Source organism: Hemiscyllium ocellatum, chromosome 45 (genome assembly GCF_020745735.1).
Source record: "Hemiscyllium ocellatum isolate sHemOce1 chromosome 45, sHemOce1.pat.X.cur, whole genome shotgun sequence".
NCBI lineage: Eukaryota > Metazoa > Chordata > Chondrichthyes > Orectolobiformes > Hemiscylliidae > Hemiscyllium > Hemiscyllium ocellatum.
In genome coordinates, this window is record NC_083445.1 from 11,304,125 (window position 1) to 11,331,268 (window position 27,144).

The 27,144-nt window shown below is 47.5% G+C and overlaps 1 protein-coding gene across 10 annotated transcripts in view; it reads left to right on the forward strand.

Moving 5' to 3' along the window:
• Nucleotides 1-20,766, forward strand: part of LOC132836036 (ELAV-like protein 2) — a 98,213-nt gene extending 77,447 nt beyond the window's left edge. For 6 of the 10 annotated variants that reach the window (XM_060855247.1, XM_060855250.1, XM_060855246.1 and 3 more), the window contains one exon: nt 20,439-20,766. In XM_060855247.1, coding sequence (XP_060711230.1) covers nt 20,439-20,766 — 328 coding nt within the window. Of the gene's footprint in view, nt 1-20,396 lie in introns of all 10 variants that reach the window. The other 4 variants (XM_060855244.1, XM_060855245.1, XM_060855242.1 and 1 more) reach the window with 3 other exon arrangements.
• The last annotated feature ends 6,378 nt before the right edge of the window (nt 20,767-27,144 follow it).

Below are 27,144 nucleotides of genomic sequence, written 5' to 3' on the forward strand. Positions count from 1 at the left end.
CCTGTCGGGAAACACAGGCACAGAAATTCAGCTGCACACAGTTTGTTTTGCAGGTGCTAATTGAGTGACTAAGCCCCCTAGTATGGCAGACATGAAGCATGTGTTTATCTCTACCCTCCACCTTGCTGGTGAGAGGTCTAGACTTCCAGGGTCCCCCCGCCCCTGAATTAGGAACTGAAACCTTTCCCATTTGCAAGTCAGGGGTTCAACACTTGGTTGAGTACCCCACCTCAGCCCCTCAATTCCAAAACTGGTTTAACCCGCGGCACATAGTATTGATTGATCGTGCTGCTACGGTCAAAAAAGCAGACCTCCACTTCTTCAGAAGGATCAGGAAATTCAGCAAGCCCACAAGGACTCTTAGCAATTTTTTTTAGATGCACCACAGGGAGCATCCTATCCGGATGCATCGCAGTGCAGTCTGGCATCTGTTCTGCCCAAGACTGCAAGACATTACAGAGAGTTGTAAGCGCAGTCCTGTGAATCACAGACACCAGCCTCCCATCCACTGACTCCATCTATACACCCAGCTGCCTCGGGACAGCAGCCAGTATCATCAAAGACCCCTCCCACCCTGGTTATCATCTCTTCCAACCTCTTCCATTGGGCAGAAGATAGAAAATTTTGAAACATCAACAGATTCAAGAACAGCTGCTGTTATGAATGTACCCATCATAAATTAGAGTCAATCTTTCTCTGCACCTTCTCTGTAGCTATAACACTATATTCTGCCCTCTGTTCTATTCCCCTGATGTACTTATGTAAGGGGACAGCACGTAATACAATACTTTTCACTGCATCCCGACACATGTGACAATGATAAATCCGATACCGAACAACCCAGATGGCCGCCTTCTTCAAAGACCACAATTTCCCCCCAGACGTGGTTAACGATGCTCTCCACCGCATCTCCTCCACTTCCCACTCCTCCGCCCTTGAGCCCCGCCCCTCCAATCGCCACCAGGACAGAACCCCACTGGTCCTCACCTACCACCCCACCAACCTCCATATACATCGTATCATCCGTCGTTATTTCCGCCACCTCCAAACGGATCCCACCACCAGGGATATATATCCCTCCCCTCCCCTATCAGCGTTCCGAAAAGACCACTCCCTCTGCGACTCCTTTGTCAGGTCCACACCCCCCACCAACCCAACCTCCACTCCCGGCACCTTCCCCTGCAACTGCAGGAAATGCAAAACTTGCGCCCACACCTCCTCCCTTACTTCCCTCCAAGGCCCCAAGGGATCCTTCCATATCCACCACAAATTCACCTGCATCTCCACATGTATCATTTACTGCATCCGCTGCACCCGATGTGGCCTCCTCTATATTGGGGAGACAGGCCGCCTACTTGCAGAATGTTTCAGAGAACACCTCTGGGACACCCGGACGAACCAACCCAACCACCCCGTGGCTCAACACTTCAACTCCCCTTCCCACTCCACCGAGGACATGCAGGTCCTTGGACTCCTCCATTCGCCAGACCATAGCAACACGATAGCTGGAGGAAGAGCGCCTCATCTTCCGCCTAGGAACCCTCCAACCACAAGGGACGAACTCAGATTTCTCCAGTTTCTTCATTTCCCCTCCCCCCACTTTGTCTCAGTCCCAACCCTCGAACTCAGCACCACCTTCCTAACCTGCAATCTTCTTCCTGACCTCTCCGCCCCCACCCACACTCCGGCCTATCACCCTCACCTTAACCTCCTTCCACCTATTGCATTTCCAACGTCCCTCCCCCAAATCCCTCCTCCCTACCTTTTACCTTAGCCTGCTTGGCACACCCTCCTCATTCCTGAAGAAGGGCTCATGCCCGAAACGTCGATTCTCCTGCTCCTTGGATGCTGCCTGACCTGCTGCGCTTTTCCAGTAACACATTTTCAGCTCGGATCTCCAGCATCTGCAGTCCTCACTTTCTCCCACAATGATAAATCAAGTAATATTCATAAATCCAATTCCCAGAGGATATTTGCAACACCTTGAACTCCCAAAGCCGAGGATCCTCCGCCAACCTCATCCCAGCCTCCTCCATGAGTTTCCTATCTATTCCACCTTCCACCATCCTGTGAGACCTGAGACATGTATATCTACGAGGCTTGATTATCCAGATGTAGGGCCCCACCACACAATAGAATCCATGGAGCTTGTGGTTTAGGGTTTGCACTTTCTCCACTGATCTTGTTCCTGCGATATATTACTCTCAATCCCAGCAGCTTCCTGCTCTTCTGTAACCTCTTCACCGGCAGCATCGACAGGAGGAGATGTTTCCCCTTGGTGGGTGGGGGGAGGGCATCATTGACAAGGGGTGAGGGGGGGGCAGGAGGTTCACAAGAAAAGTGAGGATCTCTCTCTCACCCGGAAGGTCATGGGAATCTGCAACTCACTGCCTGGAAGAGGCAGAAATCCTCATAACGTTGAAGAAATACTTTGACTTTTCTGATGCCAAAGCACACTAGATTATGAGCCTCGTCTCTACTGAAGAGCTTTTGCACGAAACGTCGATTTTCCTGCTCCTCGGACGCTGCCTGACCTGCTGTGCTTTTCCAGCACCACTTTAATCTAGACAAAAGATTATGAGCCAAGTGCTGGAAAATTGAACTTGATTTGTTTGCTGGTTATTTTTGATACAGTCTTTGCCTGTGCTGTAGATCCCTAAGGTTGATTGATTGTCACGTGTAGCGAAGTACAGTGACAAGCTTTGTTGGTGAGCAGTACAGGCAAATGACAGTAAGCAAGGACGTACAGATCAGAAAGGCTTAGACAGAGGTGTACAGGTTATATTGCACATGGCGTGTGCTGGACGAGATCAGCGTTAACAAGATCAGCATTATTTGAGGTTCAAGAGTCCATTCATCAGTCTAATAACGGCCAGGAAGCAGCTGTTCCTGAACCTGTTGGTGTGTGTGTGTGTTCAGGCTTCTGTATTTTCCCCCTGACGGAAGAGAACATTACTGGGGTAGAAAGGGTCTTTAATGATGTTGGCAGCCTTTCTGCAGCAGCAAGAGGCGTAAAGGAGTCCATGGATGGAAGGTTGGCTTCAGTGATGGTCTGGGCTGTGCACACCACCTCCTGCAGTTTCTCACAGTCCTGGGCAGAGCAGCTGCCACACCAGGCCGTGAGGCACCCAGAGGTGGTGCACCTGTCGAGGTTGGTGAGGGTCCTTCCACACATGCCGAATTTCCCGAGCCGCCTGAGGGAGAAGAGGCCTTCTGTTTGTGCCTCTTTGTGACTCTGCGGCTACGATTGCACTAGCCGCGGCCTGGCTGCGGGGTCTGCCTTTCACCAGACCGACCTCACCGAGGTGAGAGAAACCGGGGGGAAAAAAAACCCGCAAGAGCTGGAAAACGGGAATTGCTGGAAAAGCTGAGGAAGGGTCTCCAGACCCGGAACGTCAACTCTGATTTCTCTCCACAGCTGCTGTCGGACCAGCTGAGTTTTTCCAGCGACTTCTGTTTGTGCTTCATCGGCGTGTGACCTGAGACATGTATCTCTGAGGCTTGATTATCCAGATGTAGGGCCCCACCATATCACAGAAACCGTGGAGCTTGCGGTTCAGGGTTTGCACATTCTACATTGATCTTATTCCTGCGATATATTAATCTCTTCCACTCTCCCTGAAACCTCTTCACGGCTTCACCAGCCCACCATAGAATCCCGGCAAGAAGTTAATCGGCCCATCGAGTCTAACCCCACCCTCTGAAGAGCATTCCAGCCTGGCTCACTTTTCAGACTCAAAATGTTGATTTCTCTGTCTCTCTCTTCGACATATTCTCCTCATATGTGGCTCAATCAGCACATTTCAAAGGTCTAGATCGCAAAACCCTAGGTTGATTCGATCTCCAAATTCGGTGCAGTCTCTTGGATGGGGTCTTGACACGCCAAGAGGCGTAAAGATCACAGCCCCTTTCTGAAGAGGAGCAACGAAGAATCCCCTCGAACAAGCGGGGCGGCACGGTGGCACAGTGGTTAGCACTGCTGTCTCACTGCGCCTGAGACCCGGGTTCAATTCCCGACTCAGCTGACAGACTGTGTGGAGTTTGCACGTTCTCCCCGTGTCTGCGTGGGTTTCCTCCGGGTGCTCCGGTTTCCTCCCACAGTCACAAAGATGTGCGGGTCAGGTGAATTGGCCATGCTAAATTGCCTATAGTGTTAGGTAATGGGGTAAATGTAGGGGTATGGGTGGGTTGCGCTTCGGCGGGTCGGTGTGGACTTGTTGGGCCGAAGGGCCTGTTTCCACACTGTAAGTCTAATCTAATCAAGCACCCCCCCACTCTCCCAATCCCTATTTATCCGTAAGGCGACATCCCCAAACATTCCCATTGATCAGCTCAATGCCACACTACAGTGAGTGGAAACTCCCCTTCCATCCAAATTGGCTACTGCATCCCCCACTTTACATCACTGGCTATCTCTGCGTCACTGGTGAAGCGCTTTGGGACATGCTGTTGTCACGAAAGGCGCCACAGAAATGCAAGTCTCTCTTTCTTTCTCTTTCACTCTGGTAATCGCCACCGCTAGCTACAGGAAGGTGGACATTGACAGCTTCACAGTTATGAACTAGCATATGACATCATGTTTGAAAGCATGGATGTAAAATAGTACGCCTGGAAAGCTTGTTCTGTTTTCTTTTGATGTCCATTTAGCTAATTTTATGTTTCTATTTTCCAATTACGTTCACTGGTCTCAGCATCAATTACACCCAATTACGTTTTGACACCAGGTTAAGTACAGGGTAATTGGCGGACTACCCCATGACCCATTAAATGCTTTATCTCTCATTTTTGCAGAGCATTTTCTGCTCTTGCGTTCTGGAATTTTCATATTCCGTGCTCGGAAGTGGGCAGTCCTGTTCAAAAAAGAGGTATGGGGATAGAAAAATTTGTGTAGGATTCTCCCAGATCAGAGGAGGTGGATTCCAGAGAGTATAGAATCCCAACAGTGTGGAAACAGGCCCTTCAGCTCAACAAGTCCACACTAATCCCACCAAAGAGTAACCCACCCAGACCCATTCCCTTCCCCTAACTAAAGAACCTAACCTACACATCCCTGAACACTATGAGCAATTCAGCACAGCCAATCCACCCTAACCTGCATAGCTTTGAATTGTGGGAGGAAACTGAAGCAAACCCACGCAGACACGGAGAGAATGTGCAAACTCCACACAGACAGTCGCCTGAGGCTGGAATCGAACCTGGGTCCCTGGTGCTGTGAGGCAGCAGTGCTAACCACTGAGCCACCGTGCTGCCCATAGGGTAGAGCCCATCCTGTCATCGCTTATCCCAGTGCAAGTTGTGAATCCGCTGGGATCCAACCATCTTAAATCACTCAGAAGGCTAACACTAACGTGAGAAATCAGTCACCACTCTTAGTCCTAATATTAGATTTATTTCCAGAATGCAACATTTCATGCGTCTGCTTCCTCCCTAACCAATCTTTTCAGTGTCCCAACAGTCTCACTTTATATGTGCTCAGGGTATTTAATCAGCGCTCTTCACTTGTTTATCTCTAACTTGGATAATATGATTGATATGCCATTAACAACACCTGCCAACTGACAAGAACACAGTTCAGGTGATTAAAGAGACAATTAGGAGCCTTTTTAAGACATGAATTCCTTATTTCCCAACAGCACAGGACAGCCACTCTGTGCCTACACACGGGAAGGGCTTGGTCTGTGAGGCTGACCATCCCTTGATCAGTGACACTGAGGAGCTCCAACAATGACCAGGTGAGAGGCTGCTGTTTGAAACACCTCTCACAAAGAGTGCTTCCTCTGTTAGACAGGCAGTAGCCAACTTCTTGAAAAGGCTATTCACTTGCCGAGAAAGTACCAGACTTTCAGCGGCACTCATCTGCTGCCAGTCGTCATCACGTCATGGTAGATGCTTAACTTTTTAGTCATGAGTAGAGTCTACACCAATTCCAGCAGTACCACCCTCCTCTGCTGTGCCCCTGCCCTGCCCCACACACAGGTATGTACATACACCCACAGGCACACACACGCACACACATGCAGGCACATGCACACAGAAGTGCACACACACACATGCACATATGTACACACATACACTCCAGTGCACCTGAACACGCACAAGTGTATACACACACACACATACAAATGCAGGTACACACAGACACACACACGCACGCATATATACACACACGCAGGTACATACATGCACACACACACACACATGGATGGACACACACATGCAGAGTTATAAATACACACATATGCACAGTTGCACACACACAGATACACACATGCACAGACACACATATACATACCGATACACACATACACACGGATGCAAACGTGTACATTCCGATACAAACACATGCACATACATACCTATATACACCACACACACACACACATGCACAGACACACACACATGCACAGACACACATATACATACCGATACACACATATACACACGGATGCATATGTGTACACACAGATACAAACACATGCACATACATACCCATATACACCACCACACACTCTGCCACACGCACAGACACATACACACATACACACACATATATGTACAGTTACACTCACGTGCACACAGACACATAGATTAGTCAGCACAGGGCTGATAGGCAGGTGACCAGCTTTCTCTCTCTGTATAGGCTTTACTTCCTCCTGAGACTCAGACATCCACTTTCTGCTTGAACAAGCCTTCCATCTGACCAGACCTGCTGGGCGCACGTTGCTATTGGTCAATAAGATCAAAGCCTAGCCTGAGTGACAGTGACCACGACATATCATCGATTGTTGTACAAACCTATCTGGCTCACTGATTGCCTTTAGGAAAGGAATTCTGCCACCTTTACTTGGTCTGGCCTATGTGTGACTCCACCTCCTCAGCAATGTGAGTGCCTCTTACTGCCCTCTGAAAGGGCCTGCTAGGCCACCCATTTGAGGGGCAGTTAGGGACAGCGACAAACGCTAATCTTGCCAGTGATGCCCACTTTCCATGAGAAAGTAAAGGAAGATGACCATTCCCCCACCCCCCGATCTATGCCCCTTACCAAGGAGAGAAAGCTGAGATGGGGTGAGTGTTTGTGAGGAGGAGTGGATAGGCAGAAAGCAGAGGAAAAGGCAGTCAGTGGGGTGGCATGGCAGCTGCTGCCTCACAGCGCCAGGGACCCAGGTCCAATTCCTGCCTTGGATGACTGTCTGTGTGGAGTATGCACATTCTCTCCGGGTGCTCCGGTTTCCTCCCACAGTCCAAGGATGTACGGGTTAGGGTGGATTAGCTAGGCTAAATTGCCCCATGGTGTCCAAGGGTGGGTTTGCCACAGGGAACGCAGGGTTACAGGGAAGTGGGGCGGGCCTGGGTGGAATGCTGTTCGGAGGGTCGGTGTAGACTCGATGGGTCAAATGGCCTACTTCCACACTGTGGGGTTTCTGTGTTTGGGCCCCAACTGCTTTCTGTGGTAACGAATCCTACAGGCTCACCAATCTAAGGCAAAAATATTTCTCATCTCCGTCAATAATGTCCTACTCCATATCATGAGACCGTGACCCCTGACTCTGCATTCCCTGGTCATTGGGAACATCCCTCCTGCATCTACCCTGTGTGGTCCTGTTAGAAAGTTATGGGTTTCTATGAGCGTCCCCCTGTCATTATTCTAAACTCCCAGTAAGTATAGTTCGCTAACTATATTAGTTAGCTCTGAATTTGACTCTCTCTTCACATTTCAACCTTGCGAGAAGTCGGTCTGATAAATCTGCTGGACTTCCTCCATCTCCTGAACACTCTTGTCTAGACAAGGAAACCAAAACTGCAAACCCAATCCTCTGGGTGTGGTCACTGTATAATTGCAGCAAGACATCTCGGCTTGCATCCTTACTCAATCCCCAGAGAAATTTTCAGCGCAGTTTATAATCAATGAACTCAGAAGCTTCACACACCCTGATGTGAACAATGCCAATGGAACTCTCTTACCTCCTTATTCCTGGTTTGCGAAGGACAACTTCACAGTTCCCGCCTCTCTGCTACAGAATCCCTACAGTATGGAAACAGGCCATTCGGCCCAACAAGTCCACACCAACCCTCCGAAGAGTAACCCACCCAGACCCATTCCCGTACCCTATTGCTCTACATTTAGCCCTGACTAATGCACCTAACCTACACATCTCTGAACACTGTGGGTAATTTAGCATGGACCAATCCACCCTAACCTGCACATCCCTGGACACTATGGGCAATTTCGCATGGCCAATCCACCCCAACCTGCCTATCCCTGAACACTATGAGTAATTTAGCATGACCAATCCACCCTAACCTGCACATCCCTAGGCACTATGGGTAATTTATCATGACCAATCCACCCTAACCTGCACATCCCTAGGCACTATGGGTAATTTAGCATGGCCAATCCACCCTAACCTGCCTATCCCTGAACACTATGGGGTAATTTAGCCCGGCCAATCCACCCTAACCTACACATCCCTGAGCACTATGGAGTAATTTAGCATGGCCAATACACCCTAACCTGCACATCCCTGGGCACTATGGGTAATTTAGCATGGCCAATCCACCCTAACCTGCACCTCCCTGGGCACTATGAGTAATTTAGCATGGCCAATCCACCCTAACCTGCACATCCCTGAACACTATGGGACAATTTAGCATGGCCAATCCACCCTAACCTGCACATCCCTGAACACTATGGAGTCATTTAGCATGGCCAATACACCCTAACCTGCACATCACTGAATATTATGGGTAATTTAGCATGGACCAATCCACCCTAACTTGCACATCCCTGGACACTATGGGTAATTTAGCATGACCAACCCACCCTAACCTGCATATCCCTGAATATTATTGGCAATTTAGCATGGCCAATCCACCCTAACCTGCCTATCCCTGAACACTATGAGTAATTTAGCATGACCAATCCACCCTAACCTGCACATCCCTAGGCACTATGGGTAATTTATCATGACCAATCCACCCTAACCTGCACATCCCTAGGCACTATGGGTAATTTAGCATGGCCAATCCACCCTAACCTGCCTATCCCTGAACACTATGGGTAATTTAGCATGGCCAATCCACCCTAACCTGCCTATCCCTGAACACTATGAGTAATTTAGCATGGCCAATCCACCCTAACCTGCCTATCCCTGAACACTATGAGTAATTTAGCATGGCCAATCCACCCTACCTTGCACATCCCTGAACACTATGGGTAATTTAGCATGGCCAATCCACCCTAACCTGCCTATCCCTGAACACTATGGGTAATTTAGCATGGCCAATCCACCCTAACCTGCACATCCCCGAACACTATGGGTAATTTCCCATGCCATTCCACCCTAGCCCACGCAAACGTGGGTGCCGACCCCACACAGACAGTCGCCCGAGGCTGGAATTGAACCCAGGTCCCTGGCGCTGTGAGGCAGCAGTGCCAACCACTGAGCCACCGTGACACCCTCTTCAAAGGTAATTCCGACTGGTGGGATTCTCTCGCTTTTGCGGCCCTTTCACCAGAATTATAAGAAAATGCCAGTCCTTCCGTCGACAACGCTGCTGCCTCCAGCCTCCGTCACTCTGACAAACCTTCCTCGAAGTAATTCGTTTGACTCCGGTGCAACGCTCCCTCGAGTTCTCGCGAAACATCAGGAAGCCACCTTTTATTTCATGCTTTCACGGGATGTGACGAGGCCGACTGTTTCTTGCCCTTCCTAATTGCCTTGGGGGGAGGGAGGGGGTAGTGAGTCGTAAAGCATGGCGCCAGAATAAGCACAGCAGGTCAGGTGGCACCCGAGGAGAGGTTGTATTGATGTTTCAGATATAAGGCTTTCGTCAGGAATTTGGAGGGGGGGTGGCATCCTATCGGCGTTCCCTCCACCCCCTCTTTCCTGATGAAGGGTTTATACATTTCTTTTGACTGTGACTCCCCAGCATCTGCAATCCCCACTTTCTCCCAGTTTGAGAAGAATCATCTTCTTGAAACTAGACCCTCCTCGCGGTAGAGCCACACCCGTCGCTGTTTAGATCAGATTCCCTACAGTGTGGAAACAGGCCACTCAGCTCAGAAAGTCTACACCAACCCCCTGAACAGTAACCAATCCAGACCCAATCCCCTACCCTGTATTTACCCCTGACTGATACACCTAACACTAAACGGCAAATTAGCGTGGCCATTCCACCCTAAACTGCACATCCCTGGGCATTATGGGTGATTTAGCATACTCTGCCTCTATTCCTGATGAAGGGCTTTTACCCGAAACGTGGATTTTCCTGCTCCTCGGATGCTGCCTGACCTGCTGTGCTTTTCCAGAACCACACTAATCTAGAATCTGGTTTCCAGCATCTGCAGTCCTTGTTTTTACCTAGTAATTTAGCATGGCCAATCCACCCTAACCTGCACATCCCTGGGCACTATGAGTAATTTAGCATGGCCAATCCACCCTAACCTGCACATCCCGGTACACTATGGGACAATTTAGCATGGCCAATACACCCTAACCTGCACGTCCCTGGGCACTATGGGTAATTTAGTATGGCCAATCCACCCTAACCTGCACATCCCTAGGCACTATGAGTAATTTAGCATGGCCAATCCACCCTAACCTGCACATCTCTGTACACTATGAGTAATTTAGCATGGCCAATCCACCCTAACCTGCACATCCCTGGGCACTATGAGTAATTTAGCATGGCCAATCCACCCTAACTTACACATCGCTGATCACTATGGGGTAATTTAGCATGGCCAGTCCACCCTAACCTGCACATCCCTGAACACTATGGAGTAATTTAGCATGGCCAATCCACCCTAACCTGCACATCCCTGGGCACTATGAGTAATTTAGCATGGCCAATCCACCCTAACTTACACATCGCTGATCACTATGGGGTAATTTAGCATGGCCAATCCACCCTAACCTGCACATCCCTGAACACTATGGGACAATTTAGCATGGCCAATCCACCCTAACCTACACATCCCTGAACACTATGGGCAATTTAGCATGACCAATCCATTTAAACCTGCACATCTCTGAACACTATGGACAATTTAGCATGGCCAATCCACCCTAACCTGCACATCCCTGAACACTATGGGTAATTTAGCATGGCCAATCCACCCTAACCTGCACATCCCTGAACACTATGGGTAAGTTAGCTTGGCCAATCCACCCTAACCTGCACGTCCCTGGGCACTATGGGTAAGTTAGCATGGCCAATCCACCCTAACCTACACATCCCTGAACACTATGGGCAATTTAGCATGGCCAATCCACCCTAACCTACACATCCCTGGGCACTATGGGTAATTTAGCATGGCCAATCCACCCTAACCTACACATCCCTGGGCACTATGGGTAATTTAGCATGGCCAATCTACCTTAACCTGCACATCCCTGAACACTATGAGTAGTTTAGCATGGCCAATCCACCCTAACCTACACATCCCTGAACACTATGGGGTAATTTAGCATGGCCAATCCACCCTAACCTACACATCCCTGAACACTATGGACAATTTAGCATGGCCAATCCACCCTAACCTACACATCCCTGAACACTATGGACAATTTAGCATGGCCAATCCACCCTAACCTACACATCCCTGGGCACTATGGGTAATTTAGCATGGCCAATCCACCCTGACCTACACATCCCTGAACACTATGGACAATTTAGCATGGCCAATCCACCCTAACCTACACATCCCTGAACACTATGGACAATTTAGCATAGCCAATCCACCCTGACCTACACATCCCTGAACACTATGGACAATTTAGCATGGCCAATCCACCCTGACCTACACATCCCTGAACACTATGGACAATTTAGCATGGCCAATCCACCCTAACCTACACATCCCTGAACACTATGGACAATTTAGCATAGCCAATCCACCCTGACCTACACATCCCTGAACACTATGGACAATTTAGCATGGCCAATCCACTCTAACCTACACATCCCTGAACACTATGGACAATTTAGCATGGCCAATCCACCCTGACCTATACATCCCTGGGCACTATGAGTAATTTAGCATGGCCAATCCACCCTAACCTGCACATCTTTGGACTGTTGGAGAAAACCCACGCAGACATGGGGAGAATGTGCAAACTCTACACAGACAGTCCCCCGAGACTGGAATCAAACCCGGGCCCCTGATGCTGTGAGACAGCAGTGCTAACCCCTGAGCCACCATGCCACCCACTTGTTAGGGAGGGAGTATCAAGATTTTGACCCAGTTAAGGTAGTCTTACCTGACCACAGGATCGCTGTCCCATACAACTGGTGATGAGTTTAACCAGCGCGTCACCACGCCTCAGGCAAAGGGAGAGGTTGAGAAGGAAGATTCCTCATGGTAATATCAGCCGGGGCAGGGATTGACCCCATGGTGTTTGGGATCCACCTGCCTCTCAAGTCAACCGTCCAGCCAACTGAGCTAAACCAATCCCCAGAACTATGTGAAGGAACAGTGATACATTTCCAAGTCAGGATAGTGAGTGGCTCGAAGGGGGAATTTGCAGAGGCCTTGTGTTCCCATGTACCTGCTGCCCCTTGGCCGTTCTCAGTGGTAACTGTTGTCGGTTTGGACAGTGCTGTCCAAGGAGCCGCACTGAGTTGCTGCAGTGCATCTCATAGTTGATACCCACTCCTGGTGCTGAGCATCGGTGGTGGAGGGGGTGAAGGTTGGATACGGTGCCAGTCGAATGAGTTGCTTTGTCCTCGGCAGTGTCGAGGTTATTGCATGTGCTGTTGGATCCACGCTCATCCAGGGCAAGTGGGGAGTATTCCATCACACTGCTGACTTGGAGAGGGTGCACAGGCTTTGGGAAGTGAAGAATTTCCAGTCCCTGGCCTGCTATATCAGCCAGAGTCCTTATATGGGCTGGTCCCCCAGTTCACTCTCTGGCCGTGGTAACTTCATGGGGGATTCAGTGCCCAATGAAGGCCATGGGGCGATAGATTGATTTTGTCTTGTTGGAGCTGGTCATTGCCTGGTAAATAAGTGATGCATTTGTTACTTGTCATTTATCAAGTCTCACCTGCATATTGTCCTGTCTCATCTCCAGATGAGAGAACAGACTCTCTACCATCACATCTACATCTTTAGTAGGTGCTTAGTGAGGGATATATCTCCCCCTCTTTGTGCTCCCTCAGCTTTGAGTACGTTTCCTTCAAATTGCATATGGAGACACTATTTCCAAAAGCATCAATTCCTGGCACTTTGTGGAGTTTGTCTCCCCCTCCTGGCATCTTCCATCACTTTATATTCCACTGTTTCATGGGATGTCAGTGGAAGGAGGGGGGGGCATTGGAATTTGTTGTTCCTTCCTAATTGACTTTGAGAAGGTGGTGATGAGTCACCTTGTCAAAACTATGCAGTCACCCGTCGACTAAAATCAATGACTCCCCTTCCCCTTCTTACAGTGCGATCCCACCTTCGATTCCAGCAGCCAACAGTAGCGTCCCTTTGTGAGGAAGCTGATCAAAATCCACTTTAGGAAATCCAAGTAGATTGTCCACATACTGTCCTCCTCCCTTCTATTCACATGCAGGATGTGGGTGCTGCTGGCCAGGCTACTCCTAATTGTCCCAGAGTGCTGATCCATTTTCTTGAGTCCCCTCAATCCTTTGATGTTGGCATGATGTTAGGAAGGAAGTTCCAGGATTTTGACCCAGTGACAATGAAGGTATATGGCGATGTTGTTCAAGGCCGGATGTTGCATAGCTTAGATGCAAGACTGTAGATGGTGGTGTTCCCATGAACCTGATAGTCCTGCTACTTCCAGATTGTACTGGTCATGGGTGAGGAGCCTGGGGGATTTGTAGGTGGTCCTCACTGCTGCCCCTGTGTATTGGTGATGGAGTGAGAGTCAATGTTGCACACGGTGGATGTGGTGCCAATCTAGAGGGCTGTTTTGGTCTGGATGGTGTCAATCTTTTCCAGTGTTGCTAAAGCTGCCACTTCCTTCAGAGAATTTAGGGTTGATTAGATTAGATTACTTACAGTGTAGAAACAGGCCCTTCGGCCCAACAAGTCCACACCGACCCGCCGAAGCGCAACCCACCCATACCCCTACATTTACCCCTTACCTAACACTACGGGCAATTTTAGCATGGCCAATTCACCTGACCCGCACATCTTTGGAATGTGGGAGGAAACCGGAGCACCCGGAGGAAACCCACACAGACACAGGGAGAACGTGCAAACTCCACACAGTCTGTCGCCTGAGTCGGGAATTGAACCCAGGTCTCAGGCGCTGTGAGGCAGCAGTGCTAACCACTGTGCCACCGTGCCGCCCAGATGTTGAGCAGATGAATCCTTGCCTTCCTCAGTCCTTCTGGCTGCACCTTCACTGTCGTACCTCGGACTCACTGCACCTTTCTTCACCTTACTGGTCACAACTTCAGTTGTGTTCTACTTCCCTCACGCACGTCTAACCCAATGTTGTCTACCTGCATTCAGATGTGAAACTGTTGCTGTGAATTAAACGCCTGTTAAGTGCCAGTCTTACCTGCCTGGGCAGGATGTTACCCTCTTGAGAAACTGGCAATGGTTTCAGGTCCTAGTCCAAGTTCCTGACCCTAAAAGCGAGGTTAATACTTCCGCGCAGTGCTGAGGGAATACCACACTGTCTTAGGTGCCGTCTTTCAGATGAGATGGTGTGAGGCAAAACCTGGCTCTGAAAGGTAAGAACTAGAACAGAGAACAGTACTGCACAGGAATAGACCCTCCAAGTCTTTGCCCTTCCATACTAAAACTGTCTTCACTTACAGGATCTGTCTCCCTCTACTCCCTCTGTATTCATGTATCCGTATTTCTTGAACGCTGCTATTGTATCTGCTTCGACCACCTCTTCTGGCAGCGTGTTCCAGGCACTCACCACCCTTTGTGTGAAAATCTTGCTTCAGACATATCTTTCAAAACTAAACCCCCAAACCCCGCCACCCTACGAACCGGTATCCCTTAGTAATTGACCCCTCCACCCCGGGAAAAAAGCCTCACACTTTCCACTCTATCCATCTTATAAACTTCTATCAGACCACTCCCTTAACCTCCTGCGTTCCAGTGAAAACAAACCCAGTCTATCCATTGCTAAAAACCCCCCATAGCAGGCAACATCCTGGTAAAGTTAAAAATCACACAACACCAGGTTATAGTCCAACAGGTTTAATTGGAAGCACAATAGCTTTCGGAGCGACGCTCCTTCATCAGGTGATTGTGGAGGGCTCGATCGTAACACAGAATTTATAGCAATAATTTACAGTGTGATGTAACTGAAATTGTACATTGAAAAATTGATTGTCTGTTTAGCCTTTCATCTGTTAGAATACAGTGATAGAAGTGAGACTTCTATGAAGGAGCGTCGCTCCGAAAGCAAGTGTGCTTCCAATTAAACCTGTTGGACTATAACCTGGTGTTGTGTGATTTTTAACTTTGTACACACCAGTCCAACACCAGCATCTCCAAATCATAACATCCTGGTAAATCTCTTCTGTACCCTCTCCAAAGCACCCACTATCTTCTGGTCGTGTGGTGACTAGAATTGTATGCCGTATTCTAAGTGTGGCCTATCTAAATTTCTATATAAAGCTGCAGCATAATTTGTCATCCTTATATTCAATGTCCCTGCCAATGTAGGGAAGCACGCCATAGGCCTTTTTTAGTATAAATCCCCACAGCATTACTCGCAATTCTCTTGACAATAGTTTCCACTGTACCTTTGTATTTACAATAGGATCTGCACACTTAATTGGCTTAGAATTTCACAAGCTTTGAAGGGTTTTAGAATCGTAAAAGACACAATGTGAATGTGAGTCCGTATTTCTCTGATAAATGAAATGAATTAGACTAAAACAACTATCAAAGCTTCAAATTTGGTCCAGTAATTTCAGAATGGCTTTGATTCAGACTGGTGCGCAATCTAATTTAGCGGGGAGCCTCAGATGGGAATATTTACAGGTTTACACTGAGGTATTGAAAGACAATAGAGTGAGGTTCTGATGGAAGAATGACTTGCATTAAAGTGTGACTATTTGGGGCCGCTGCTTGTTCATTGTCACAAGGGTGCTGTGACTCAGCAATGACGCATTGCTTTCCTGGAGAGCAGACAAATTGCTATGTCAACGCTCAGGTAATCCAAGCTGAAACAAACAGACCCAATTAACGTTATACAACAACAAAAAAACACAGAAATGGATGGAGAAAGCCGGCAGGTCTGGCAGCACCTGGGGTTGCATTTAGTTTCCATCCCTGATTGCCTCAAGATTTTGGTGGTCTTTCTCGATGGCCATTATTGCAGAGGGCTTAAAGAGTGCAGTGTGAGACCAGGTGCAGCTGGTTTCATTGGCAAGCTCCTGCCCAATTTTATTGTCACTGTGTATTGTTTTCCCTGTCACCTGCCTGCACATTACAAAATGTTATTCATGGCACGACTGTTGTAGCGGAGTCTGAATTTGCGATGCCTAGACTGTTCATCTTCTCTCATACAGCTAATTGATGTTCACTCAGGTACTGTGGCAACATGTACATGCACAGCAGAGCGCTATAAATAGATGAGGGCTCCAATTATTTTTCTTCCCATCACATGCCTGACCAGGAATCTCTCTATTTTTGCCATGGATGTACTGGCTGATGTGGCCGTGTGTTGAATACGCTCATGTAGCCTCATATTCAAACTGTTCATTTCCCACGTCCCTTTCCTTACACTGCGGGTCATCTGCAGATAATTCCCAAGGCAGAAGTGGGTACTGCAGATGCTGGAGATTAGCGTCAAGATGAGAGTGGTGCTGGAAAAGCACAGCAGGTCAGGCAGCATCCGAGGAGCAGGAAAATTGCCGTTTCAGGCAAAGCCCTTCATCAGGAATCTTCTAATAAAATGATTCCTGATGAAGGGCTTCTGCCCAAAACATCGATTTTCCTGCTCCTCGGATGCTGCCTGACCTGCTGTGCTTTTCCAGCACCACTCTCATCTTGATCCAGATCATTCCAAGGTGAAAACAATGACTGCAGATGTTGGAAACCAGATTCTGGATCAGTGGTGCTGGAAGAGAACAGCAGTTCAGGCAGCATCCAACGAGCAGCGAAATCGACGTTTCGGGCAAAAGCCCTTCATCAGGAATAAAGGCAGAAAGACTGATGCGTGGAGAGATAAGCTTGGGGAGGTTGGGGGTGGGGATAGAGTAGCATAGAGTACATTGGGGATACTGGACGCCTCCTCGCAGAGCGCTTTAGGGAACATCTCCGAGACACCCACACCAATCAACCACACCGCCCCGTGGCCCAACATTTCAACTCCCCCCACCCCCAAATCTGCCGAGGACATGGAGGTCCTGGGCCTCCTTCACCGCAGCTCCCTCACCACCAGACACCTCATCTTCCGCCTCAGAACACTTCAACCCCAGGGCATCAATGTGGACTTCAACAGCTTCCTCATTTCCCCTTCCCCCACCTCATCCTAGTTTCAAACTTCCAGCTCAGCACTGTCACCATGACTTGTCCGGACTTGTCCGACCTGCTTAGCTCCTTTTCCACCTATCCATTCCACCCTCTCCTCCCTGACCTATCACCTTCATCCCCTCCCCCACTCACCCATTGTACTCTATGCTACTCTCTCCCCACCCCCACCCCCCTCTAGCTTATCTCTCCATGCTTCCAGCTCACTGCCTTTATTCCTGATGAAGGGCTTTTGCCCGAAACGTCGATTTCGCTGCTTGTTGGATGCTGCCTGAACTGCTGTGCTTTTCCAGCACCACTGATCCAGAACTAATTCCAAGCCCATTCCCACTCTGAGCTAGAAGCTAACGCAGTTTAAGATTTATTCCGTAATCTGCTGTAATCCGGACTAGCCAAGACGAACTATTCTTTCATCATGTTGGGTCCAACACTGTTTCTCCTGAACCGGATGATGTTAGAGGATGTGGTATTATCTCATTGGGAAGACAGTCACAAATAAATCCGCAAAGAAAGTTTCTAGGGCAACCTTTCATGACCCAGAGAATGTGGAAGTCATTGAAGTGAAGGTAAAGTTAGATGGGTGTACCAAGAAGAAAAGAGGAGGAAAAGTAGTGATAGATGAGTGATAGTAGACTTTCTGTTTTGCGTGGGTCAGTACCAGCATAATACATTTCCAAATTAATCAGCGGACAGTGAGGATGGGTGGAGAGGAGATGTTTGTGCAGGTCAACAGCAGCAGAGACTGATCTGACTGAATGGCTACCACCGTAAAATGTCTATGCACGTTTGTCCAACCACCCATGAGATTATCCACTAACTCTCCAACAATCGCAGTCCCAAATTGAACATGAAGGAATGCTGCTGAGTGCTGTCTTCACTCAGAATACCTGCCTTGCTAGTATCAAGGATTATGTTTGGGCCCCCACTATCCCCAGTGCTGTGGTCAACTGTGGTATTGGCGAAATGGGTGGCACAGTGGCTCAGTGGCCAGCACTGCTGCCTCACGGCGCCAGGGACCCGGGTTCGATCCCAGTCTCGGGTGACTGCCTGTGTGGAGTTTGCACACTCTCCCTATTTCTGTGTGGATTTCCTCTGGGTGCCCCGGTTCCCTCCCTCCCACAGCTCAAAGACGTGCCAGGTTAGGGTGGATTATAGCCATGCAGAAATTGCCCCAGTGATGTGGTCTGGTAAATGCGGGTTCGGTCTGGATGGCACACTCTTTGGAGAGTTAGTGCAGACTTGATGGGCTGTATGGCATCTTTCTGTACTCAAGGGATTCTATAAAGAATTGGGAGATCTGTCTGCAAGCTTTAGGAGATGTACATATGAAAAAAAGGTTCATAGAGTAATGAAGAGGGTGCGTATAGCCAATCTGTTTTCTCTAAGCAGTCCTGCAGCAATACAGCCAATAGATGCTGCTAGTCAAACTTATGCTTCTCACGTTTTCCAATATCACAACTTTCCTTAAAAAAAACCACAATAATTCGTAGAATGTGGATGTCACTTACATCATAGAGTCACAGAGATGTACAGCATGTAAACGGTCCAACTCATCCCTTCAGTCCACCCAATCTAGTCCCACCTGCCAGCACTTGGCCCATGTCCCTCCAAACCCTTCCTATTCATGTACCCATCCAGATGCCTTTTAAATGTTGCAATTGTACCAGCCTCCACCACTTCCTTTGGCAGCTCATTCCATACACGCACCGCACTCTGTGTGAAAGAATTGCCCCTTAGGTCTCTTTTATATCTTTCCCCTCTCACCCTAAACGTCTACCCTCTAGTTCTGGACTCTCCCACCCCAGGGAAAAGATTTTGTCATGCCCCTCATGATTTTATAAACCTCTTTAAGGTCAATCCTCAGCCTCCAATGCTCCAGGGAAAACAGCCCCAGCCTGTTCAATCTCTCCCTATAGCTCAAATTCTCCAACCCTGGCAACATCCTTGTAAATCTTTTCTGAACCCTTTCAAGTTTCACAACATCTTTCCGATAGGAAGGAGACCACAATTACACGCAATATTCCAAAAGCCTCCCAACTCCAAAACTCAATACTCTGACCAATAAAGGAAAGTATACCAAACGCCTTCTTCACTATCCTATCTACCTGCAACGCTACTTTCAAGGAGCTATGAACCTGCACTCCAAGGTCTCTTTGTTCAGCAACATTCCCTAAGACCTTACCATTAAGTGTATAAGTCGTCCTAAGATTTGCTTTCCCAAAATACAGCACCTCGCATTTATCTAAATTAAGTCTGCCACTCCTCAGTCCATTGGCCCATCTGATCAAGATCCGGTTGTAATCTGAGTTAACCTCCTTTGCTGTCCACTACACCTCCAATTTTGTTGTCATCTGCAAACTGACTAACTATACCTTTATGCTCACATCCAAATCACTTGTATAAATGACGAAAAGCAGTGGATCCAGCACCGGTCCTTGTGGCACTCCACTGGTCACAGGCCTCCAGTCTGAAAAACAACCCTCCACCACCACCCTCTGTCTTCTGCCTTTGAGCCAGTTCTGTATCCAAATGGCTAGTTCTCCCTGTATTCCGTGAGATCTAACCTTGCTAACCAGTCTCCCATGGGGAACGTGAGGTCGATAAATAAATAAAGTTACAGATTCAACATTGCAGTCTTTATAAAGTATAAAAATAAATAAGATTCAACATTGAAGTTGTTATAAAGTAGAAAGATAAAAATATAGAGTTGCAAGTTCAATATTGCAGTCTTTATAAAGTATAAAATTAGATAATGTTACAGGTTCAGCATTAAAGTCTTTATAAAGTAGAAATTTAACGAAATAGGGTTGTAAGTTCAACATTGTAGTTGTTTTAAAGTAGAGAAATAAACTTACAAGTTCAACACTAAGTGCTAGTCTATATGTAATGTATATTTCTGTGTGCTGTGTGTGTGAGAGAGAAGTGGTTGAAGATCTGATTCACACCCAAGCAGCCCTCTCTCTCTGTCCACCAGGTTCTCTCCGATCACCATCGAGGGCATGACGAGCCTCGCTGGCGTCAACCTCTCCGGCCCAGCGGGCACCGGCTGGTGCATCTTTGTGTACAATCTCTCCCCAGAGGCGGACGAGAGCGTCCTGTGGCAGCTGTTTGGGCCCTTTGGCGCGGTCACCAATGTCAAGGTCATCCGTGATTTCAACACCAACAAGTGCAAAGGCTTCGGCTTCGTCACCATGACTAACTACGACGAGGCAGCGATGGCAATCGCCAGCCTGAATGGCTACCGCCTGGGCGACCGAGTGCTACAGGTGTCCTTCAAGACCAGCAAGACCCACAAATCATGAAGGCAGAGTGAGAGAAAGAGAGAGAGAGAGAGAGAGAGAGAGAGAAAGAGAGAGAGATAGAGAGAGAGAGTGTGAGAGTGAGAGAGAGAGAGAGAGAAAATAAAACACAAGAACACCCTCCGCAACAGAAACAACAACAAAAAAACACACACGCACACAAAAGTAAGGAAAAATAATCAGTAGGCCATCAAACTCACAAACACATAACACAGACACACACTCTCAGACACAAAACACAACACCCAAGCGCACACACATGCACAAAACACAATACAAAACACATTCACACATGAATACAGCGACAGAACAAAACACACAAAAGGAAACAAAAAAAAATCATTATTATACCTGGGCTTACAGAGAAAAATAACAAACAGACTTTTTTGAAGAGCCAGTGTTAGCGTTATATTGATACAGGACATCTTACAACAAATAACGAGGAAGCAATTTCATAAAACAACTTTGAATACTTTTTTCATAGCTCTTACTATATGAATAGAATACATATAAAACAATACTACGCAGGGGGCTTTAACCCAGTCTAATATCAATAATACTTATAACTACCTTCCTTGAAGGTGATTATCTCTTGTAATGATGGGCAAAATAGAGAGCTGGGAAACTTCAGAAGTTTCACAAAGATCTGTTTTCCGAAGTGTCGTGTGGTTGCAATTGATATCTGAAACAAAAAAAAATCTTTTAAAGGGGACTATTTATGAACTACAGCTCATAATTAATTTGCCTTTTCTTTCTCTTTTTTCCTGATCCTTCCACGGTTTTATGAACAAACAACTCAAAAAAAAACAAGGAAAAGTGCAATACTGACTAGCAGAACACTTTGAGTTGGGTCAGACACACTGAAGTGCATTAGCTTTTGATCAATGGTCCATTACCTTCGCCAACTTTTTAAATCCCTTAGCTTCTGTGTTGGGAGAGGCGCGTCCCGTTTTGTTAAGTAAGCGTTTGGTTCCCAGCGCCAGCTGCCGCCCCGTGGTCTTGTTGGTGCGACCACTGATGGCGTGACACCGCCCTGTTTAAGGCAACGTGTGGCCCCACGCTTCACCAGGATCCCAGCAGACTCGACGGGCCGAATGGGCCTCCGCCTGGGGCTGTCACCGCCTCTGCCGTCCCGCAGGCTGCAGGCAGGCAGAGTGGAACCATCCTGCGGGTGAGGTGGCAGGGTTTAATGGGGAAGCTTCTGTCAGTTCAGCCGTCTGTGGGTTTGAGATCCCCCATCCTTCAAATCACCTTCGTTGTCTCCATTTCAAAAAAGCAGTGGCCCACAATGTCTTGGATTTCCCCAATTTGAAAGCGCATTAAAAGAAGAATCGAAGAAAAATAATGTTCAGGGGCCTCACCCAAAGGAAAAACAGAGAGTTGCTGGCAACTATGTGACCAGTTGTGTGGTCTAGAGTCCCAGGTTCTCTGTTTGAGGGCCACTTTGATAGGAGACATGTTGAACTCAGAGGCTGCACGTTGCAGAGCTGACTCTGTTGCTGTCTGCTTTCCTTGCACTCCCTGGATATTCTGATGATCAAATTTAAACCAAATCTTCAGGTTAGCAATGCAACTGGTCCTAGAGGCAATCACTCAAGTGGCAATATTCCCTGTTTGCTAGACAAACGTCTTCACAAACCTGAACTACCTTCCCAAGACGGTTGCAAACAGGTTACTGTGTTTTCAGAAGGAAAGATAATGTTGAAAGAAAGTTCTTTGATATCTCCATGTGTATAAACATTCAAATGAAGCACGCGCCGCCTTCATGTTTAATAAGCATGAGTTGTATACCGGGACAGAGCAGAGTGTGGATAAGGAGAGATTGCCTGGCAGATGCCTTAGTGGAAAGCCTTTGTATTTTTCAGAGATTCCCCCTCACTCTTCCCTTGTGTATCTCATCCTGTAGGGGAGAGGTGAAGGAGAGAGGGGGGGGGTGTTGCACGAGGGAGGATTATAGGAAGATCTCGAGGTGTCCAGGCTAACAACCAACTCCTCCTCCATCCTCCGGCCACTGTCAGCTCCTTCAAGGTCTTCCCCACGGCCTCCACTGACTTGGCATCATTCCAAGACAGGGAGTCCATGTTCCAGTGAGGACCCATCTGAATTCCTGTCAGTACTTTGTCATTGATGGGGCATAATTAGCAAAAATATACCTCAAAATAAACCCGGTAGCAATACTGAGGTTGAATAGAGTTTGGCCTTAGGGAAGATTTGAGGCCCATTTGTATCCCTGAGCAACCAGGACACATTTCAGAAATATGCACTGACCCCCTTAGTCTCTGTCCTTCTCAATCTCTTATGGATATCTCCCCAACCTGAGTAAACCTCTCCTGGGATCTGAGATCCTTTAACCCTCAGCCTGCCCAATAGATCATGTTGAACGCCATATTTTATGTAGAGACATTTTCATGTTGGATGCCATGAGGAAAATCTCCAAGGAAAGTCATGGACAGTAATGGGGGGGCATTCCTCTCTGTGTGCTGCCTGCCAAAGACACCTGCCCCTAATGTAATATTGATAGAATGATCAGCCTAAGCATTTTTCTTAAGCCATTTAGACCCTACCATTTGAAGAGCCCACATTCCAATGGATCATACAGCCAGGAGCAGTGGACAATGGTAGCCTGAGCGGAGAGATCTGTTCGGTTGCTCCCCTGTATTTTTTTAACATGTGAACTTACTCTGCACCGTGTCCCATCTTGTGCCAAAAACAATCAATGTTGTTCTAATTGAAAGATGCCAAGTTACTTCCGTTCACCCGATTCAGTATTGGCGCAGTGAATACAAATGTTCTCACTCGTATAAACAATCTTTGTAACAAGCTTGCACACATGGTTAACAGACATCTCTCTGCTAGTTTCTCTCTGTATCACTCTCTCACACACACATACAAACACTCACACACACATTCACACACAAGCACCCTCATTCACTCACACACTCTCACACACACACACATACATACAGACACATAAACACACACACGCACGCACGCACGCACGCACACTCATTCACTCACACACTCACTCTCTCTCACACACACACACACATACATACAGACACACAAACACACATTCACACACACGCACGCACACTCATTCACTCACACACTCACTCTCTCTCACACACACATACATGCAGACACACAAACACACACACATTCACACACATGCACGCACACTCATTCACTCACATACTCTCTCACAAACACACGCACATTCACATGCACGCATGCACACTCATTCACTCACACACTCTCTCTCACACACACACATACACATACATACAGATACACAAACACACACACATTCGCACACACGCACACTCATTCACTCACACACTCTCTCTCACACACACACATACAGACACACAAACACACACACATATTCACATATTTAACACAGTTTCCTGTGCTGGACACTCTGTAGTACAAACATACAAACACACACATTAACAAACTCATCTCTGCTGGACTCTGTATCACAGACAGACGCACAAAGGCACAGATACATATATGCATCAGACACATGCTCCCAGCCATCAGTGTCTTCCTGTTTGTCCAGACTAATGCTACAGTTCCTAGTGAAGAACCAAAGAGAATCCAACAGCAGATAATACTGACACTCAGTGGAATGAGCCCTCTGATCATTGACCCACACCACAGGTCAATTCAGGTGATACTGCTGCAGTAACACATCAGGTGTACAACGCCTTGTCCGCTGTCCTGGCTCTTTCATGTACGCACTTGCATCCACACACACGCATGCACACATTCATACACACATGTGCACACGTATACACACTTGCACATACACACATTTGCGCACACACTTAGGCACACATACATCCACTTGAACACAATTTGCACACACACTTGTACACACACATGCACACTCTTGCGCACACACATACACACACTTACATGCACACACAGCCTTGTACACATGCATACTTGTATACATGCACACACTTGTTTATATACAAACATGTACACACAAACACGCCCACACTTGTATACATGCACTCATCAAATTCCACAGTAAATTAATACCCTGATAAATACCAATAGTTATGAGGAAGGAGATTTCTACATTCGCTCCACAGTGAGTCATAAATTATCCTGGCACCAGAGGTTGTGTTCTTGTCTCCCAGTAAGACTGATATCTCTATGAGACCCTCGCATTAAAACATTCCACACCTTGTCACTTTAACCTAAAGTCTCACATCATCTCCCACCCAAACTCGTTTCAGGAGACCACCTATAACAACCATGCTACAGGGGTGGTGGCTGCTTTTCCTTCTGATGTTCTGGAAAGTTCCATGTAACTTGGCGATTACTGAGCGAGCTTCAGGAGTTAGAAGCAGGAACGTTTTCCCACAGGGAGTGGATCAGGCACTGTCTGAAGGAGGAACAGTAGGAGAGGGCAGAATGTGAGGCGGTGAACTGGGGGGTGGGGATGGGGGAAGATAGAGATTTCACCTCCAACTCCTTGTTACCTCTGCTCCCTGGTTGTAATCCAGCAGAGCAGATGGAAGGCATTCACTCTAACCAGGGGCAATGCCACTGGAAATCCACCACTATCAGAAAAGCAAAATCTGAGTCTCCACCATTCCTTCATCTGACCCTTCATAGGTAATCGCCCATGCATTCCTAAGGCTGTGCATGTCCAATATTTCCAACTTTTATTTCAAATTGTTGCATTCCACTGGCAAGAGGGAAGTGGAGAGGTTTATGTTAATGCAATCCTTATTCCTGTTATTTTAGCAACCCAAAGTAAGGAAATTTGTTATTCTATTTCTCTGCTTCAAACCATCTTTTTTTTTAAGAAGCGTTAATCAAACTGTGTGAGTAATTGATGGTTGGTCTGAAATCCAGTGGGTGATATACTCTTACGGACAATTCTGATTCAATGTGGATTCTAGACCAGCTTTCAAAAGCCCTAATGCATTTGTTTGAGGTTACTCGGGCCACACTTTGAAAGAGATTTTTAACTCCCGGTAAATCGTGAAGTAGAACCTTTAGCGCCGCTGAACAAAAATGTCTAAAACTCGAGAGTTCTTTTAAGACTTCCCTGTGTGTCACCACTCTTTTCTTCCTCTGATGTTATATTTGGTATCATTTAATGATCCTTCATGGATGGTGGCCCTTCAGCCCATCTTGTCTGTGCTATCCTTTTGAATGCTCTACTGCTGTTTCTGCCCACAGTTCTTCAATTGTTTCCTTCTGAAGTCTTCACTCAATTCCACTTTCAAAAGAGATACTGTTGTGTCTGCTCCCTCTGTCTTACCAAGTAGTAATTTGCAGATTGCAAAATGAATCCTCTACATTCCCCGCTTGTCATTTTGACAATTGCAATTTACAGTTTATTTAATAATGTACTTTCATTGCATTGGTAAACATATGAGATGGCATTATAGCCCAATGCTGTTACCACCGAGCTCTGCTCCTAACACTGGTGACCCAGACCTGTCTTCCAACCAATCCTGTTGGTCCTCTGCTCCCGGATTTGGAAATCCAGCAGATTGGTGTACTCTTTAACCATGAGCAATGCCACCAGGGGTCCATGACTACCAGTAAAGCAGAAACCGTAACCATGCCATTCCCTAGTTCTGGCCTTCGTAGATAATCACCCGCCAACCACTGGGCTGCCACTGACCAAGATAACCATTCGTTCTCCATGTCACCCAATTCAAGGATGCCATATTAACGCATGTACCACCATGTCTTATGGGGTAGGTGCAAGGAGGGCACCGCCCATGGATTGAAAGAGAGCTATCAGAATTTGCCTCCCCCTCCCCCCCCCCCCCCCCACCCCATGCAACAAACTGTCTAAAACACGCAGGTACAAGTGTGGTCCATCTTCAAAGACCTCCATTTTGGAATACCTATTGTTCTAAGGTACTGGAGGGCAGGATTTAAAGTGACAGTCCTGTACCACTTGGTGATAATGATGATGCTCGCTTCCCCCTCCCCCCCACATTATCTGAGACCATTTCTCTCTCCAATGCGGATGATTGTCACAATGGGGTTGAAGTAGAATAAAAGGAAGGGGGTTCCAATTCTTACCTGCACCCCTATCCTGTCTCTCGCTCGCTGGACAGTCCAAATTTTTAGTGTGTGTGCATGTGGGAGGACAAGGAAACATGAACGAGAGCAGAAATATGTGACAATCAGTGCTTTTCTTGCTAATTCGGAAAGATTTGGGTAGCAGGAGAGTTTACTATTCTCAAATATGGGTGTCTTTGGTAGAATGCGCCTTGTGTGAAGATGTATGTCCACGCATTAGACATCTCAGCACCAATTTATCATCGAGATTCAGGACTCATCTCCTTCAATCCTGGATTAAGGGGTGTTGAGTATACTCCCCACCCTGGCCCTGAT